The sequence below is a fragment of the Gambusia affinis genome, linkage group LG22 (assembly GCF_019740435.1).
Source record: "Gambusia affinis linkage group LG22, SWU_Gaff_1.0, whole genome shotgun sequence".
Lineage (NCBI taxonomy): Eukaryota > Metazoa > Chordata > Actinopteri > Cyprinodontiformes > Poeciliidae > Gambusia > Gambusia affinis.
Genome location: NC_057889.1, coordinates 13,097,374 through 13,117,295, shown reverse-complemented (window position 1 = coordinate 13,117,295; position 19,922 = coordinate 13,097,374). Strand labels below are relative to the sequence as shown.

The window sequence follows — 19,922 nt, the reverse complement described above, 5'->3', positions numbered from 1 at the left end:
GAGAAATTAAAATTAAAATATATGAAAAGAACATTCTAAAAAGTCTCATTTACAGAGTGCTGCAACCCATTTAGCGGACATAGCAAATTTAATAAGTATATTCTGGTCATATTAGAACAAAAGTACACTTTTGATGAATAACATGTTTGGGGGATGCTGTGGGAAGATGGATGCAGCTAAATACATAACTATCAAGGAATACAATCTGTTGGAGGCTGTAACAACGTTGATACTTAAGCAGACATTCAACTTCCAAGACATGAAAGGGTTTAGATCAAAGCCTAATTATGTGTTAGAATGGTCCAGTCAAGGTTTAGGCATGTTTACAGCAAAATATAAAGGATAGGCTAGTTGAATCATTTTAGTATCGATTGCATTTGTCTGGTGTGTTTTGTCCCATGTCGGGATCGTCTGACCTTATTTTGTTTTATACAATAAAAACAGTGTTTTTATTCTATAGCACATTTGTGCTTAAAGACTGTATGAGGCTGCTACAGTAAACAGTAGTCAAACACATTTTTTAACAAAGAAACATTTATATATATATAAAAAAGGAAAAGGTCTTCTGGAGTCATGACTTTTACTATGCAGGAGTAATTGTCCTTCTGGTTTCCATCTACACGCATGCCCACACACACACACACACAGTTCTGTACAGCCTTTCTTTTTTTTTTTTATTAGGCATGTCTTGAGTTTGTATGGAGGTCAGGCGGTTGTGGCTCTGCAGTGGGCATCCATCATGGAGCTGCCGCTGTGGGCCAGTTTTCCATTTCCCTCAGCTTGTGAGCACCAACTGCTGCTCCTTCAGCACTCACTCCCACACTGCAGCAGACGGAGCGCGCTCACACCATCTGTCTGGGGCTCACTCTATACACTGAAGTCTTGCTTCATTGAAAAAAAAAGGGAAGGGAGGGTGAACATTGTATTCTTTTGTGATATCGATTAGGTCTTTGTGGGGACTTTTAGAAACATTGATGTTGAAAAAGTTTGATTGTAGTTTGAAATTGTTTTTACAATAAACCCAATGAGTTAAAAGGCTTTGCATCCTCGCCTCACCCCTGCTGCCCTGCGCTCTGGATGTGAAGTAGATCAGAGCTGTGAATGCAGAATGATTTATTCCTCTTATTGATATTTGAACCTGCTCACCAATATTTACTCTGCTTGCGCTAACACAGCTGTCTTTAACGAAGAAAAAAGACCAGGTAGTAAGTAAAATAGAATGAATTTGCTCAAGTTTATTAAGTCCTTAATAAATGCAATATTAGGTGTGGTCCCTTCTCCAAATTTGGATGAGTTTGCGCTGTAGTGTTGATATAAATCTCTGAGACTAATTTTTTCTAGTCAACATAAATCACACCTGCTACTTTCTTTTCATGTATTTTTGTGATTGTATAGAATTTATAGCAGTGCTAATAAAACTGCTGCAGCGCGTGTGCACTCGGCCTTTAACGGCATCGAAGATGATTTGTAGCTGCACTATCTCTTGGAGTTTACAGCCACAGTACATATTTTCTCTGTCCAGAGAGGAGTAGATAACAGAGAGAAATGCACTTTTCTTCATCATGGAAGTCTCTGTGTGTAGGCATTTTTATGCATTTTGCACGGGAATTTATTTTTTGGGACTCATCAGCTCCAGCATATAAGGTTAAAGAATTATTAACACAATCCTACACCTTCTCTGAAGAGTTGAAATTGTTGTGACTGCTATGATACGATGTTTTGGTAGTATAGTTGACGGCTTCACATTTCTACCAGTAATCTGGTATGAGTGTGGTTAGTGCAACTGAACCAAAAATAAAAAATAACCAGTTGAATTAGCCTGCATTAAAGTTGGCAGTTATTTTCTCCACTTAGGTCCGGGTTTGTTTTGGAAAGCCTTCTTACCTTAATAAATGAAATCATGATTCATAAACTGCATTTTTTAATTATTCAGGTTGTCAAAAACAGAAGAAACTTTTAAGGGTCCACACGCTTTTTCACAGCACTGCAGGTTATCACGGTTGTCCTGATAAGCTAGTTTGTTCAGTTATGTAATTTGCAATTTGCATTTGTGGCTGCTGTTCCCTAATCCCGTTTTCTGTTACAGTACCGATGAAAGAGGGGAGTTGGCGTTGATCCCTTGGGAGGAGCAGAGACACAGAGAGATGGACTGGTGTGAGGCAGAGGAGTGCAGGTAAATACTTTAACACTAACTGATTTTTAGCCTTTCAAATTTAAACATATTAAACTCCAACATTCAGACCATAGGGTTTAACGTGTAATTATATGATCTGCCTATATATTAACCAAAAGCCTCCCATCCACATTGCAAAATTGTAATAATTCCTGTTCCATAAAGGCCAGATGCTTGTGCTGGCATCATTATGTGAGACAAAACATGACATCCTATTATCCAAATGTTAAATAGACCCATATCAGACTAATGCTGAATCCTGTTGTGCTGCCAATTTGTGCCATTTGCTGTTTTTTATGAGGGAGGCAGCTTCATTTACAATTTTACTTTTCAGGCACAGTGTTATTGCTCCTTGGTGTAGAGAGGCAATATAGATTATTGCCTATTTGGAAATGTGTCCTGGCATTTAATTTTTGTTTAGATGATAAAAATAACATTTTTATGCTGGTATACTTTCCTCCATCAATGCTTTATCTTCTTTCTTGAAATAAGGAGATATTTTATTGTTTTGGTATCGACTCTAAATGCTAATGTTTGACTTCTTTACCATGTCATGCATACTTACCTCATCAGTTTGTGGGATGTTAACAGCAGTGCTTTCATTTATAAACTCAGCATGTTCCATAATAGAAGTGGGCAACATTACAAAAATGGACATGATAGACAAAGCTCAAAAGGATAAAAATAATACATTCTGTAATGCATTCAATCTTGCTGTTGTTTGCTGATTGTTTTCATGAGCTTTTGATTGACCAGTCAAGTTAAAAAGAGTCTGATTCTAGTCAATACACTTTTAGTAAATAACTAATTTGACTGGAATTAATGCTTTACACTTAAATAAAAACTCCCCTTTCAATTATCTAGAGCGGTTCTGGACCAAAGCTTGTTTGATGATGACGGTTTCCTATATGAGGATTCTCCAGAGTTGCAAAGATTTCGTACAGCCACACCGTCCATTGAGCTTCTATCTGACTGGTACCGGAGCAGAGCCCAGGACATCGACTCCACCTCCAGACAGGTATGAGCATTGGAAAAAACAGCAGATCCCCTTATATCACTGTTGAGCATAATGATGGAGAGATGATGATTTGGAATAGTTTTGTACCTTCCAGTGCCTGTGTATGAAATGTGAGGCCATCTGTCTGTCAGCTACAGTTTAGGCTAAACTGGTCATACAGCTTGACAATGATCCCAAAATTCACTGAAAATTTCCAGTAGAATGAACGAGAAAATAAAGAATTAAGATCTTGACATGGCCTAGACCTTGACCGGATTAAAATGATTCTTCAGCAGCTTACAATAACGTTGTAAAAGTATCTCCAAGTCTCAATGAACTAAAACAACGTTGTAAAGAAAAGGTGGTGAAACTTTTTGTCACAGTGATCTTAAAAACAAAAAAAACTTCAAGTAGAAATGCATTACTTAAAGTCATTGTTATAGGATATAGGTTATATGGGTGGGTACAGGTGTGTATTATCTATTTACTTTATATTGTGCTGATATCTACAGTACATGCTTATTGCATATTTCCACATTTAATATTGAGCAGATGTAATATTTTGGCCTAATTGGCACAAGTGTAGCCACCTCTTAGCGCTTTCTTTCATCTGTAGATGGAAACCAAAAACTCTTTTGTGCAAACAGATGTCTGCAGTGCTGAGTGTAAAACTCTTCACCCAAAGGGATTTTAGCTTTCCCGTTGCTCTCACTTTCAGTTTGAAAACATTTTCTTGTCCCTTGTTGGGAATTAAATTAGCTCAGACTGCAGGTATTTTCTCCCATTAATGTGAAACATCTTACTCACCCCGTTGATTACTCTTTTCAGGTTCCCTCTGCTTTATTGTGACTTACAGCAGGGCAGCACCAGAAAGCAATTAATGGAAGCCTGGCTATTGGAAAGATAATTGCTGTTGCACACTACTTTTAGATAATTGAGGGCAGAAAAGTGTGATGAGCGTGGATTCATAATGCAGAAGAGATGTTGCCAACCTCCATCAGTCAAGGTCACTTTGATCCTGTCTGTGACAGTTATTATCATATTGGCCATATGGACTTTTAATGAAGAGAAACCAAAGCTTCTGTCATCTGTGCTGTGATGCCGGGGCTGTAAAATAGGACTTGATAGGACTTGTTTAGAGGAGTAATGGGATATAAACGCTGGAGCTGCCCACTGTCTCCACCCACACCATCTAAACTGCAACCCTGTCCCCTTTTTACCTCCTTCACAGTGATGGATCAAATATGTCAGAGCACTCTCTTTATCTTTGTGAATGGACTAACTAGGTAGAAGTCATATTGTTCCCCTTCATTTCTCTATTTAATTCCTTTCCTTCAGCTCAAGGAGGATGGAGGAATAGAGATTTGGGGGTCCATTGCTCATTTTTTGTGAGACCTGGGGAATTGTTGCTTTCATCATACACTAGAGAAAGGGAGACTTAGAGGGCCTGAAGAAAAAAAAAAATCGTTGGCTTTGTTAATCTCCAGGAATCACACCAGCTTTCCCTTTCATTCTCTCCCTTGTTTCTTTTTAATTAGAACTCATCTTCTCTTGCTCCTTAACACGTTACTCCAGGAGTCTCTTGAGACTCGCCTTGCTCCTCATGTCTTCTGTGCCCTCACACTTTTTCTCACACGTGCTGAAGTGACATAGATCCTAAAAATTCTGGTATTTCATTCCTTTGTAAAAGTATTCTTACCATTTGAACTTTTCCAGATACATCAGAAACCTTTGTTTTATAAAGGTTTCTTGTCACATAGCAACACCAAATACTTCGTAGTTGTGAAGTAGAGCTTAAATGATGCATAGTTTATCTTTTATTTTTCAAATAGAAACCTAAAGTGTGATATGCATTTGTTTTTATGCACCAAAATAATTCTCATTTATCAATTTTATTGCAATTACAGAAGCAAGTTTTTTTGCTTCTCTTTCCTTTGTGGTATATTTCTACCAGTTTTGTTTATCTACGAACTAGATCTGCATGATGGTACGAAAGACATAAAATCACAATATTATCATTGAATGTTACATTGATAATACCAACTGCAAACAACAGTCATTTTTATCATTCATGCTTTTCTTTTCCATTAACACAATGAATGTACCACTCTATCTGACTGTAGGTATCTTTGATTCTAACATCTAATTAAAATTTCTGGTGGAATTAGATTTGCACTTTGACTGGATCTATCTAATTGGGTCAATTAGATAGATCCAGTCTATCTAATTGGATCTATCTAACTGACCTAATTAGAAAGATCCAGTTGTAGCTCTTTCTGGATATTTAGAGTTGTTTCCTGCTGTAAAATGATCTTTCACCTCATTCTTAGAGGAATACCTTTTTTATTTAGCTCTATTTATCTTTCCATCGACTCTGATCAGCTGAAGAAAAACAACTCCCCCAAAAAACTTTTTGTGCTTTGATCCCTCCAAAATGGGTTTCTTCTTGCCACTGACTATAAATTATTGTATGACTTAAGTTTTAATCTATTTTGTATTTGCTTATCAGATGAATTCCCAATAAAATACATTGACATTTGTGATTGTGATGTGACAAAAAGCATTTTTTCCCCCCTTCATGATCTATTTGACACGACTCATTTGTGGGGCACACAGAAAATATGTTAAAATAGGGAATGTTCTTTTCAACAACATAAAAAAGAATACACGAGGAAGTGAACCAACACCACTCCTCAGCCTTTACACACCTTCTCCTGGGTGATACTACCATGGTGGCACCATCATGCTGTGGGAATGGCTGTTGTTGATGCTTGGGAGAATGATTTAGTGTCGATAAAGTGGGGCTTGATAAAAAAGGAGCGACATCAGGGGAAGCTGGAGTGTTGTGCAGCATTCATAGAGAGATGGCTACCAAGATGCTGAAGGGTGGGGATTGACAACATGACTCATATAGAGGAGCAAGCTTTAAAAGCATAACATCAGAGTGTAAAACAAGAAAGAAAAAGCAGATAAGTGCAGGGCCAATGCAGCATTTCCCACTAGGTTAGCGCATTACAAACACAAAGTGAAGAGAGGCCAACACCGACAGATGCTTCGATTGAAAAAAAGAAAGCAATCTCATGGAAAGAGCTCTGTGTGAAGAAAATTACCACTTATATGGGGTTGAAGAGGTGGAAAGAAATTATATTAAAAAACAAGTGGTGGTTGCACTTGCAACAAAATGGCCCAAAATAAGGGGATGCCTTTTGGAAAACAGAAATGAGAAAGGGGGTTGTTGGTTTACAGGGAAAGCAGATGGCCAGGGAGGGAGTTCAAAGAGAGGCCAGCTACAGTGACTGCTGAAGACTTCTATTAGAGTGTGGGAGGGAAAGAGAAGAAGACGAGTGGGTCAGAAATTGAGCAGAGTTGAAGAGAATTTGAGAAACTGATGTCTGAAAGAAAAGACTAAGATTGGAAAAGGATGAGAGAAAAAGGAGTATTCAATTGAGCTGGAGGATCATAGAGAATTGCAAAAGGGAGATAGTGGAGAGACAAAGAAAAGACTGGAGGTACATGATAATACTTAATCAATAATGACAACGGAGGCGGAGATGGGGTCATAATTAAAATGTTAGATTTAGGCATGGGCTAATTGGGAGATGCTTATGATATGATTGAAATACCATATTGAAGGAGAATTTTGTGAGAAATGCATAATACGATTCTATTATTTTATTTAAAACTAAAAGAAACGATTCTTTCTTCAGATTTAATAATATATTAATTTTTGTAGTTAGAGCTATACCATTAATTGCTCTGGCATTGACATTTTAACTAACCAATATAGTCGTAGTTATGAGGGGCTTACTGCATCAAATATTTTTCATTTGGCCTTTGTACTGTTTATAGACTTGCACTGATATTAAACAAGCTGATTAAAAACAAGTTAATTAACTGTACCATGCCTGCATTTAGCTAGTGTGGTATAGTAGACATTCAGAAATCTCACCATTTTACTGACATACTCTGACCAAGACTTGAAAATGTATCCCAGAGAAGAATAAGAGATTAATAAACTATGGCCAAACGTTATTAGGACTATGAAGCTGTTATGACAAACTGCTTGATTAAATGGATTGTCAGTTCTTGCTTTTTAAATTGAATCCAATTGTAGTAATGGTGATGTTGACAATAATAATAATAATAATAATTCAGTCAACTTATTTTTCTTTCAATCATGTATGCAGTAAGGGTTCACTTAAGTAAAAGAACTTAAATCTTTCAAAAATCTATTTTTAAGACTTGTCAGGAAAGATTGATCCTTTCATCTAGACGTAACATTTGTTTAATGTGATCCTTCCTACCAGAGAAAGCTTTGGTCACTCTTTCACTGTGTCTTGTGTCTCATTAAAAGGACATTTTAAAAATCTATTTTAAACCTAGATGCTTATTTTGAAATCTGACCTGTCAACATTGAGATAGGGAAATCCCTCTCTGGAGGATCTTTTCACACATTTAGATCAATAGCCCTCTCTCTCTCTCTCTCTCTCTCTCTCTGTCTCTCTCTCTCTCTTTCTCTGTCTCTCTCTCTCTCTCTTTCTCTGCATCCAATCAGTCCAGCTCTGAGTCAGACTAGTTGAGTTTCTCCTGATGCCTCTGTTTGTTTGCAAGAATGTACATTCAGCAAGGAAGAATATGAAATTACTTGTTCTGTAGAAATATTCTGAAATAAACAGTAGGTTGTAGTATGTGAGTGTGCTTATGTCTGTGTGTAAGACGCTTTGCCAAAGAGGCTCTGCTTTAAAGGAATGGAGAAAGCAATCATCACCCAGAGGCCCAGTGGCATCTGCTATTGATTGGCCGACTTCCACAGGTAGGTCCGCATCGATTGGTCGGGCATGCTGCCAGTGTATAGGTGGTCCAATATTGATTGGTTGCTCTTCTGGATGGAATTCTATTGATCTGAATAGCAGGAAGCCCAAATCGTCTGCTTTATTGTGGAACGGATAATGATTGTGTATTAACAAAGACTGATGGGTTTTATTTGGTCTTGGATTGGGTGGGAAACCATAGCGTTTTCTGTGTCCTACTTTAGTAACCTCAGGGGTGTCTTTTTATTGACCTGTTATATTGCTACCTACACACCCTCTATATTCACTATAGTCACTGTCCAATTGTGACCAACATTGTGCAGAGACGCAAAACTCTGTACAATGTGCACAAAGTTCACATTGAAAATGCATTGTTGTACAGCAGCTGCACTAATGAATAAATTCCAAAGATCTACATAACATTTGACAAAAAGTACTCTGATATACAGTGCCATGAAATACAGTACAGCAAATCTCACAGCTTTGTTTTTTTTTTTTGTTTTTGTTTTTTTTTTTTTTTTTGCTGAATCATTGAATATTTTGTATATCATAAAGTAAGTTTTATTTTCAAGTAAAGATAACTTGAGTAAATAAAAAAATTCAGTATCCAAATGAAGAGTGCATTTATTCTGTGGAAAACCCTGTCCTAACCAATCTGTCTCTCCGTAAAATAGGCGATTTCCCCTTAGCAGAGATTGTGGCATAACTGGTTTGTGTTTTTTGTCAGCAAGGGTATTGGTTTTGTTGGGACATTAACATTTACTATACGTGAAAAGACTGAGCCCTGCAGTGCTTTAGATGTTAGTTCTCTTTTATTGTTTGTAGTTCTGTTTATGGTTCTCCCTTATTCTAGAAGCAGTGATCAAGCCTGGGTGCGATGAGAGAAATTTGACTAGAAACTGGGTTAATCACAGTTCATTTACACTTTGTGCCTGTCTCCATTTGTATTCCTTCTCCCGCAAGTTATTACCTTGTCAAAGACACATTCTGCTGCATTTATAAGTGCAAGTACTTGGGAGCATATTAGCCATGTCTGCATATATAGAGAATATATTTTTTGCCTGTTCTTATTGGCAAAATAGCTCCTCAAGTGCTGTTAGAATGGATATTAGTTTTTCCTCTACGCCTCATGATTTAGATGGAGGCTTTCTTTCAGCAGTTGTTACAGTTTCCTTTTTGATGCTGGGATGAACAGTTCTTTTTAAAATCTTCTAAGCTTTATATTCTAACTCTATTTTAAACGTCTTTACAACTTTATTCCTAATCTATCTACTGTGTTGCCATTTCTGTATGATGCTGCTTGTGTGTTAACGTTCTCAGAGGCCTTCACAGAGCAGTTGGAATATTACAGAGATGAAGTTATTCACAAGTGCATTGTATTTACTAATTAGGAAACTTCTGAAAGGAGTTGCTTGCTCTGGATGTTATTGAAGGGTATCAGAATGAAGAATGCTGAATACATATTAGTATGACATTTTTCTGCTATGTCTTTGAACAGATGGTTTTTGACTCTATACCTAAGAATAATTTTGAAGGACTGTGTTTCATTTTTATACAAATTCCTAATCTACAAATAAATTAAAATGTTTAATTCCATGCTTTTCTCGCCATCTAAATTCATTTTACTTTTGCTTTTTCCTCTCCATTTTCATTTCTTGTCCCTGTCAGGTGGACTGCTCCTTGTCACTGGTAAGGCTGGGGAAGGAGCGGGAGATCCCAGGGCTGGAGCTCCTGGCTGATGACTTGGTCACCATGGAAACGCTGGTGTATGAGGCATCATGTGAACTCAGCCTGACACTTAAAGATTTGCAGCAGCTCAGCGACATTGACAAACTGCGCCTGCTTATGAAAAACGTGAGTGACATTTTTCCTGGTGGGGGCTCTTTTTTTATAATATATGTTAAAGTGAAAAGTAGGCCTGAATTTCTCTTTGTATTGTCATTAATAATGAAGGAGTCTTGATTCAAAACGGGTACTGTCATTTTGGTTGTGCTAAATCATCCTACGAGATTTTTCAGCACGTTTTTATAGTTGACATGAAAGTGTAATATATTATGCAGTTCAAAATGAGAACAAAAACCTTTTCAATGTTAATAAACTTCTAAAACAATCTAAACAAGACTTCATTGTTCACAATGGAAAAGGAAAAAGTTTCTGACTTTGAAAATATATATAATGACGGCCACAAATTCTGGAAATCCCTGACATTTAATGATACAAACTTGCTTTCCGTCTGCAGCAAGAGAGCTATGAAAGCTATTGTATTGCAAGTACTACAGTTACAAGTCCCCTTGGAGTACATGATATGAGCTGTCCTGTAAATTGTAGCTAATAACTGCCAGCTTTAGCCTGTAAGGACCATTGGCAATGGGATCTGCCACGCAGGCAGGCAGCCAGCAAATGTTGTTGACTGCACTAATACATGCTGTTTGACTGGAACTCCCTTTGGGCTCTCATCGGATATATGAGTGTGTGTGTGCGTGTGTGTGTGTGTGTGTGTGTTGTAACTGTTTACCAAACTGGCTAGATTACGGTATATCTCCCTCTGCTGGTGTCTGATGTCTTTTTTTTTTCAGAGACACAGCACAGCGAAGCAAAACGTGCGTGGGTGTGTAAGCTTGCGTTAGTGATCTAATTTTGTTTTTGAATCTCTTTTTTTTTTTTTTTTGCAAATGTGTTCTCATCATCTCATTGGGAGTCAGGGTTGTCGCAAGGTGAGTGCAAGGCTCTCTGAAGAGCTTAGCATCTACGTTTGCGGACCACTGCACTACCCACATGCTGCAGCAATTCTAGTTTAAGTTCAGGTTTAATTGCACACCTATGTTTTATGTAAATGCTGTTTGAAGTGCTCCACTATGTCCAGAAAAATAAAACTACGGAAATCATGGTATACATGCAAACGAGTGTTAAAATGCTCATATTCTTTTCCATCGCACAATCTTAAACATCTTATTTGTTGTAAATGTTTCACCAACATGAAAAGGGTCAGAGACATCTAACTGATGTCTTACAGGGTTATTACTCTGTAGGGGGAAAATATGGGACTTGACCAAAGCTTACTTTTTAGGTTTCATCATTTATGAAGTATGGAAAAAAGATATGTCCTTTCATCCATCTATCTGTTTGTCTGTCTTCCATCTATCCGACCATCAATTCAACCTTCTGAATATCTGTCCCTGCATCCAATCATCCATTCATAAAGTCGTATGTATGTATGTATGTATGTATGTATGTATGTATGTATGTATGTATGTATGTATGTATGTATGTATGTATGTATGTATGTATGCATGTATGCATGTATGCATGTATGCATGTATGCATGTATGCATGTATGTATGCATGTATGCATGCATGCATGCATGCATGCATGCATGCATGCATGCATGTATGCATGTATGCATGTATGCATGTATGCATGTATGCATGTATGCATGTATGCATGTATGCATGTATGCATGTATGCATGTATGCATGTATGCATGTATGCATGTATGCATGCATGCATGCATGCATGCATGCATGTATGAATGCATGTATGAATGCATGCATGCATGTATGAATGCATGCATGCATGTATGAATGCATGTATGTATCAAGATTTATTGGTTTTGACTAAACAACATGTGCAGCTGAAGCAGCAAGATGCCAAAAAAATTGGTATCTCTTTAGAATCCTAAAAGAGAGAGAAAACTCAGAGGAAATTAACTTTTAGCAATTCTTAAAGCAATAAATGAGTTGTGCATTGATTTGAATCAGCAAATCTTTAACTTTTTTATAGTTAACTTAAGAATTTTTTTGTCCTATTATTAAGAAAAAACAATGAATAAAACCTTCTGTCTCTTTCTTTTCGTTTACAGTCGAATCCTGAGCGCTACTCGAAAGATGCCGTCCAGTGGATGGTGCCATTCTTGCACCGCTGTGAGAGACACAGCGAAGGCGCTGCCAAGTCTCTGCTTACAAACTACCTGGTCAGCCTGGCCCAGCAAGACCTCACTCTCCCTCTCATCATTTTCCAGCACTCTAAACCTGTTGTAAGTATCCCAAAACTCACACATATGCTGTGGTTGATTTATGCCAGGGCCAATACTTTTGGTTGTGTTATAAATCATAAACCACTAGCCATTGGCATGGACAGGCTTCTTGTGTTTTATAGAAGGTCCAAATTATGCACATATGTGCTATAAAGAAAGACTGTTGCTTTAGCTTTAAGGTAAATTAATTATGGATGCACATTGACATGCAGACACCTTTATCATCTTCTTCAGTGCCAGCTGAAGATTATTGGAAACCCAGACCAGCTGATGGAGGTAGCCCTGGAGTGCATCTACAGCTGTGAGAGAGACGACCAGCTCAGCCTCTGTTACGACATTCTGGAGTGTCTTCCCCAGAGGGGCTATGGGTCAGACATACACACATCACCATACACCGTCACCCAAAGTCAGCTGGTCAGATATTTAATGCTCTGAAAATGACAACATTGATCTTCATCTTGATTTTGTTAACCGTGGTTTCAGGATGTTAAAGAAGTCAGTCACTGCCTTGTCCATAAAAATACAATAATCCCAATTCCCACACCATCCCTCCTTTCATTCCAGCCTCCCAGCTCTCCTTGGACCTATAAATAAACCCAAGTACCCCTCTGTTTCTGTTTCCCTTCCCTTTGAGCCTATATTTTCCTCCTCCTTCCCGCTTATAAGTCTAACTTGCACTCCAAAGAGCCATCAGTCAACCCTGCTACAGTCGAATATTATTTCCTACCCTTTCCCATTGCTCAGTCTTTTTCTCTGTATGCCTCTTAAGTTGCGCATTTTATTGCATATGACATGAGGGCCGGCCTGGTGAGTTTCCCATGAGACTGTGTGGGTTTGCAGCACATTTAAAAGTGACTGAGTGGTCTTAAGAGAGAAAATCATTGATAAAGTAGACATGTGGACTTCTTGAATAGCTGAAATCAAATTAAATTGTTCAAAAAATCAGCCTTGATTGTAGAAATAAATTGCCATTGTGACAGTACTCAGGTGGCTGCATAATGGGAATCTGAACTTTCAACAGTTGCACATTTTGCTCTTTTCATCTGTCTCAATTTAGCTCCACTGTGGCACTCCATGCTGTGAGTTTATGCTTTTCTATTGCACACTCGCCACAGGGAATAACTGCACTGAAACAAGAGACACCAGAATTGGTTTGGAGCAGGGGTCTCTTTTAATCAGTGTTTAATATTATGATAATCAGACCAAATTTATTGCATTTATTTTTTATGAAAAGTGACTGCTTTGGCCAGAGGGTTTGTTTTGGTGTTCTATAAATGAATGTAATATTTGGAAAAATCCTTTGGAGAGTTTTGTCAGATTTGTTACAAATATCCACTTTGACCTATTGATGAATAAGAATTATTTGTTATCTAGTAGATTGCCTCACAAAGATCATTACACTCCTTTAAGCTTTCTCACATTATGATACATTAGAGCTAAAAACTGTCATGTTTTTTATTAATAGGTTTTTATTTGAAAGTTTTAAATCAGCAGAGCTGAATACAGATGCACTGCGTCTTCATTCTTTATTAATCCTTAAAACAATAATAATTTCCCCACTTCTTCATAATTATACACTATCTTGTCTTGGTCTGTCACATAAAACGCCAATAAAATGTAATAAAGCTTAGAGAAAACATAATAAGCAGTTTAAAAGGAATTTATAGTTTTAACATTGCAAATGCAATCATTTTAACATTGCAAATGTTACAATTATAGTTTGCTGTCAGTTATCGACTCTCTTACAGCAATGATAACTTGCATAATAACAATGGTGTTAACACTGGAAGCAAAAATGTGCATTTTTAAGTCAAATCCATCTAGTTAAAATGGAAAACTTGGACCATAAATGGTATGAATCACCAACAACTCAATCTAACAGCACTGGCTAAAATTTTGAAGCTCAAACTTCACCAGGATTAGATCACATGATCAATTGTCAGTCTAAATATGATTCAGTATGCCATTTATTTGTATAAATCTCTCCTGAAACACACATCATAGCACTGTCCTATTGACATTGCAACATATTTGTCACCACATCAGCCAAGATGCCTGACTTTGAACCACACTTGGCACAATTCAAATTCCTAGCTGTCTATGAAAAAAAAACAACTAAGTGAATTAAAACCTTGATCTATTTTAGTTTTTCTCTATCAAGTTTTTTTTTTGTCCCCACCAGGGGGTCTTTTTGTGGGCTCTAGTGTCCCTTATATGACAGTAGGCTGACAGGAAAGGGGGAGAGAGAGGGGGGAAGACATACAGCAAATGTCGCCGGGTCCGGGAATCGAACCCGCGACGGCCGCATCGAGGACTCAAGGCCTCCAAATGTGGATCGCGCTACCTCCATGCCACCACAGCACACCCTTTCTCTGTTAAGTTTAACTATTCAGAAAGATGAGCGGTTAGGTGACAAAAGAAGAAGATGCTGTAAAGCAGAGCAGTTTTTAAGCATTTACAGCAATTATATTTAGAGATGTTAATGTTTTATATTACTTCAGCTATACTGGAATTTGACCAGTTGTTGAATAAATATTGATCAGAAATGTTTTGTTATAGTATTGCTATACAATTATTTTAATTCATTTTATAGTACTTTTACAATGGAGAAAATGACTCACCTTCCTTTAGTGATTTGTATTTTGTGGCATTTAGATTAGAAGAAATTGTGAGGCTGGAGTGCATGTGCAACAACCTAAACTTAACTTTTCTCCTGGGAGGGATTTTTCTAACTTATTAAGCTCCCTGCCCTACATAGAATGAGGCACCGTTGTGAACCAAGATAGAAACCGTTACTTAGCTGCTCCAGCTCAGGTTTTCTAATCTGTGACTCTGGCTAATTAAGTCTAAATCTTCTAAGAAGTACATAATTTGCCTTTCCTCTTGGCTAGAGTAAAACGTAGGAATGAACAAGACATTAGTGAATCAGGGACATAAATTGCAGGAAAAGTAGATGTGGAGGGGTAAAAGTCAGAGCTAAGAAGAAGAAAGCAGAGAAATTGGTTAAAATGTGAAGATTTTGTTTGTGTTTGGTGGGGTAGAAAGGCACATTTACACATGGTTTATTTTATCATGGCCAGTACTCTGTAGGGGAACAGGCCAACCTAGTCCAGAATGCTTTGCCTCAAGCTAAAGCATCAATGGGGGATGTATTTTTGGTAGGGAGTCGATGGAGGTTTACAAACCCAAAGTCTACATCTTTATTATGCAATCTACTGTTTATTTTGTGCTCCATTTTACTGACTAAAAACTCTTTTTTTCTGTTTTATTGCTTTACAGACCAGAGACAGACATCACAGGATCACTCCATGACAAGGTGGACAAACTTGAAAAGCATCTAAGGTATATTTGCTCTTTATCTATCACCTCTGTTTTTGTCCACTTTGCAGATATAGGACTGGATTAGTTCAACAGTATCTATCTACAAGCTCTAAAAGTTATATATCATAATTTGAACAGCCTTTTTCTTTCCGCTGTGTTTAATCTTTTAGATCATGGTAGACATATTTCCATGTCTGAAATCAGGAAATATGTAATTATGCAGTAGTGATAAGACAATTTCAAATGTATGCACATTTCAATTCCAATTGTAATTTCTTTTTACATAAATTTTTTTTTGTATATATTTGGGATTTTTAATTTAACAAAGCAGGATTGTCTGTTGTTCTTTCTCCTAATCTTTTCCACAGCTGCTATTTGCTTGTAAGGTGTTTCTGTTCTATCATTAGTGATTTATTACTTGGGAAACTATCATTGTAGACAAATTGATAAATAATTTAGCATTCTGACTTCATAGCAACCACCAAAAAAGAGGAGACACAGATGCACACTCAGCTCACTCACTCACTCCGTATCAAAGGATCATCGACATTCCCAGTGGGTTAAAAACGCCCCAAGCTTTGGATCTATTGCATTTTTATTCTTTTTTTCCCTCCCTGTGGCTCCCATGAATGCACTTGGAAAAACAGTAATGATGAAGGTGAAGATGGGGGATAATGATGAAGCCGGGAAGAGGGCAGGAGCCTGATAGGAATCCTAATAAATAGGCTGATAATAAAGAAGGGAATGAAATAGCTGTGAGAAAGCTAATGTTGAGACTTTATCCTTTACATAGTTTATATGCAAGAATCAACAACCTCAGGGAAACCTGAGGGATCTTGCTGATTGTGTTTATTGCCGTGCCATGCTGACGTTATGTGACTCACACCACAGATGAATCAAGCAGCAAATGCCAAGTGTTTGCCCTCAGAGGACTAGAATAATAAAGGCTGGCTACAGTTGATGCTACTGCCACTAACTTGCACGTTACCCTCACAGAGTTGTAAATTTCAAGCCTTGCTGTTTGTCTTTCACACACATGCATTACAAGTACAAGCCCTCACACATTCACAAGCACCTGTTTGCTATGTTAATGAGCTGCGATGGAGATCGAACATCTGTAGCAGCACGACCCTATTGAGACGGGAAGGGGTGCCACGCTAATCCGTCACCAACACCTGGCCTCTCTCTCGGTCACATAAAACAGCTGTCAGTGTGTGTTGCACACAAACACACACTTACAAATCAGTGCTGTCTCTGTGACATGCTCTTTATTATGTTCTTCTTCTGACTAGAACTGTGCTTTCTCCATCTGCACTGTGTCTTACAAATGACTCTGTGCTGCCAAAATAATGAACAGTTTATATTCTACCCGTCTTCCTGTGGATTGTGCTGGTTTTATTTTGTTGGCTTTGCTCTTTATTTAGTTTGGCTTTTCCAACTGTGACTTCTTCTCATCATTATTGCTTCTTTATTAAGTACACTATAGGAAAATGTTTGTGTGACTTTGTTGTTTGTTAAGGTATTGTAACTCATCTAAAATCCCTTGATTTATTTTTACTCATTAGACTAAAAATGATGGATCTTAAATACACAATGCTTCTAACAGAAATGTGGAGAAACTTGATTTGGTAAGATGTCAATTGCAGATATTATAGTTCATTATTTCTTAGGTGGAAATAAGGTCAACATTGCATCAGGATTTCTACATAGTGTTAAAGTCTGGAAAAGTATAAAATTTATTGTATTTTTCAAATGTTTAAAAGTGTTAAAAATGGGGAAAAAAATTGGTACTTTAGAAAAATTGAGCCTCAAAATGGAACTTGATTTAAAATATGAATTGAAATAAAATATTACACCTCAAAGAGAAAGACATGGTCTTTGGTGCCTTCCTAAAATGCTATCTTTTGAAGGAAGTGATGAGTGACTTTATCTTAAAAAAAGAGATCTATTTCTCTAAGTTTTTGAATGTATAATTTTATAATTTTCTTGTAAACCTGATATTGTCTGCTTGGCAGTGTTGTGGAAGTTTTGGAGAAGCATGGCCTCCAGAAGCCCATCTCATATGTGAAGAACAGCCAGAACAGTAAGGAGGAGGCCCACCAACTGATGGTCAAGCTGTGTCGTCACACCGGCCGCAAGTATGAGCTCAGAATAAAATGTATTCATGAATGTGAAACGGACACAACAAATGTCTGAGTATGTTGAATATTTGTGTGTTGCATTCAGGAACCCTCCAGTCAGTGATTCAGTGTGGAGAGCTCTCCTGCAGGACCTGCTTGATATGCAGCAGAATGTTTACACTTGCCTAAAATCAGAGACATGTTATCAGGTATCAACAAGCAGCAAATTCACAAAAGAATACCCCACTTAGTGCTTGTGCTAAAACTTGTAGTTTAATACCCTAAACACTGAAATTCATTCAACAAAGATGGGTATAATTTCCACATCCCTTCTCCTTATATTTTCTGACTCTGGCAGATTTTTGTTGAGTCCCTGCTGTGCTCAAGCCGTGTGGAGAATGTACGCCTGGCAGGGCAGCTTATGCATTGCTCCATGGTATGTCGAATAAAACTTACTTTGACACGGTCCTGTTACCCCTACTGGGTTCTCCAATCATTAAGCCGCTTTTAATAAATTTCCATACTCATTGATCTCTCTGCATTTTTATTAATGTTTCCAGGTGAGTCAGGATGTTCCCGTTAGCATGTCTTTCCGGGGAAAAGGTTTTGCTCTGAAGGTGGCCTACAACAGCAGCGTGGAGTTGGTTTTGGCTGCTGCCAGGGAGTACTTCAACTCCTCCACAGCACTAACAGATCCCTGCATGGGGCTGGCCAGGTAAGGAAGAGTAGGAGTAGCTGTATTTCCATATAAAATGGCCACTTCAAAAATAACTCTTTAGCCAATTCTTGCTTGGCACAAATTAGACATAATTCAAGTGAAACAATTCAAATTTTGAAGTATGAGTTCGTTTTTAAAGCCATCCATTGTGTTGTCGTAGAGATTCAGAGATGGCAAAAAATATTAAATTAAGCAAATCTCTATATAGTTACCTTAATGTGTCATTAATTATATTAAGTGTAAATAAACAGAAATACTTATTATATAAGATATTAGTGGTTGGATGGTGTAATACATTAATTTATTTGCTCTATGAGACACACTGTCATAATCTTTGGGCAGGGCTAATACTGCTTTAATCAAAAATTACTTTTACTCTGATGTTAACCAATCAAATATTAGTGACAGTTTAATGGGTAAATTTTCACAATAGAGCTTCACAACATCGCAAATGCATATTCTTTTAGATTATTTAGATATTGACACACTTACATTGATATGTAAATGTGTATTATTGGACAAATTGTTGTAGTTACAAAATGTTATTTCCTCTTTTATTTGCAATTGACATATTAAAATATATTTTTGTATTTAATGTTTGTTGTGGTACTTTTGGCTTTTGTTGTGCCATATGAGCAATTTTTTTTCTGTTGTATCCCCTTTTACAAAAAATTAAGCAAAAAAAAAGTCACTGTTGGTGTCTGCTTTCATTTTATCTTCTGTTGTATGCTACATGAAGATTTTGTATTTGTATTTCTTGCTGGCTTCAGATCTTAGAGGGGGGCCGCTGGATGTCTAATCTCACCGTCTGTTCCTAGTGGGGAAGTGGGGCAGTAATTGGGTCGTCATTCATTTATAGTAACTAATACGGAGGCCCCCCTCCACACACTTGGACAGCATCATCTATTGTAACACTCCCACCATGTGAGCTTGTGCGCGTGTGCATATGTGTGTTTGCTGCGTATGAGTAAAAGGGAGAAGAAGCGTATTAACTAATATGTATTACTAGAGAGATCAACCGCCAGTGTTTTTGTGATTATATAAAACGTCGCATAATAGATGCACATTTTGGGAGTTTTGAGACTGACGAAAATCTTTTTAATTACAAAATTAACTGCTTCAGTTTTTTACGGCAAAAATTTGCATTGAGCCACTATGAAGTAGCCTGTAGAAACGCACTTAAATGTAATGTTAATGGAAATTTGCAAAACACCTTTTTGCACTGTTAGCTAGCTATAAAGTATGTAAAAAATAATAAAAAAAGAAAAATTAAGGCCAGACTTAAACTTGTTGGCCTTGTGTGTGTGTGTTTGATGTAGTGAACAAAATCTAAAGATTTTCAAAATTTGAGTACAGTTTGTACATTTACTTCCCTGTATGTTCCTACAGATAAAGAACACAGAAGTCCCCGTTTTCTATCTTGAATTAACTGACAACCTCTAAGACTAGATTTATTTCTGTACCTTGTTTTGTTCTCTTTTATGTTGTTGTTTAATCTTCAGTGTAGAACAGATCTAACAACTTACTGTCTGCTGTGCTTTAGATAAAAGAAAGAGCTGTTAAAATCTACTGCGGAAAAAAAGTCAGACACAATCCAGCAACCATTAAGTTGTTGTCAGCAAAGCATCTCTGTTGGGTTTGAGAAAACTCATCTCTGTTTTTGTTAGGAGGGGAAAAATAAGGAAAACAAACACGCAGGGAAAAAAATATAGGAAAAAAAATGTTGCATTGCCCGTCTTTATTCCATG

At 37.3% G+C, this 19,922-nt stretch overlaps 1 protein-coding gene across 1 annotated transcript in view; it reads left to right on the top strand.

The window, feature by feature from the left end:
- Positions 1–19,922, top strand: part of nbas (NBAS subunit of NRZ tethering complex) — a 158,583-nt gene that overhangs the window by 37,913 nt on the left and 100,748 nt on the right. The window contains exons 22-31 of the mRNA XM_044105892.1: positions 2,087–2,173; positions 3,038–3,191; positions 9,650–9,835; positions 11,842–12,015; positions 12,250–12,383; positions 15,295–15,357; positions 17,352–17,474; positions 17,563–17,665; positions 17,815–17,892; positions 18,017–18,171. Coding sequence (XP_043961827.1) covers positions 2,087–2,173; positions 3,038–3,191; positions 9,650–9,835; positions 11,842–12,015; positions 12,250–12,383; positions 15,295–15,357; positions 17,352–17,474; positions 17,563–17,665; positions 17,815–17,892; positions 18,017–18,171 — 1,257 coding nt within the window. The remainder of the gene's footprint in view (positions 1–2,086; positions 2,174–3,037; positions 3,192–9,649; positions 9,836–11,841; positions 12,016–12,249; positions 12,384–15,294; positions 15,358–17,351; positions 17,475–17,562; positions 17,666–17,814; positions 17,893–18,016; positions 18,172–19,922) is intronic.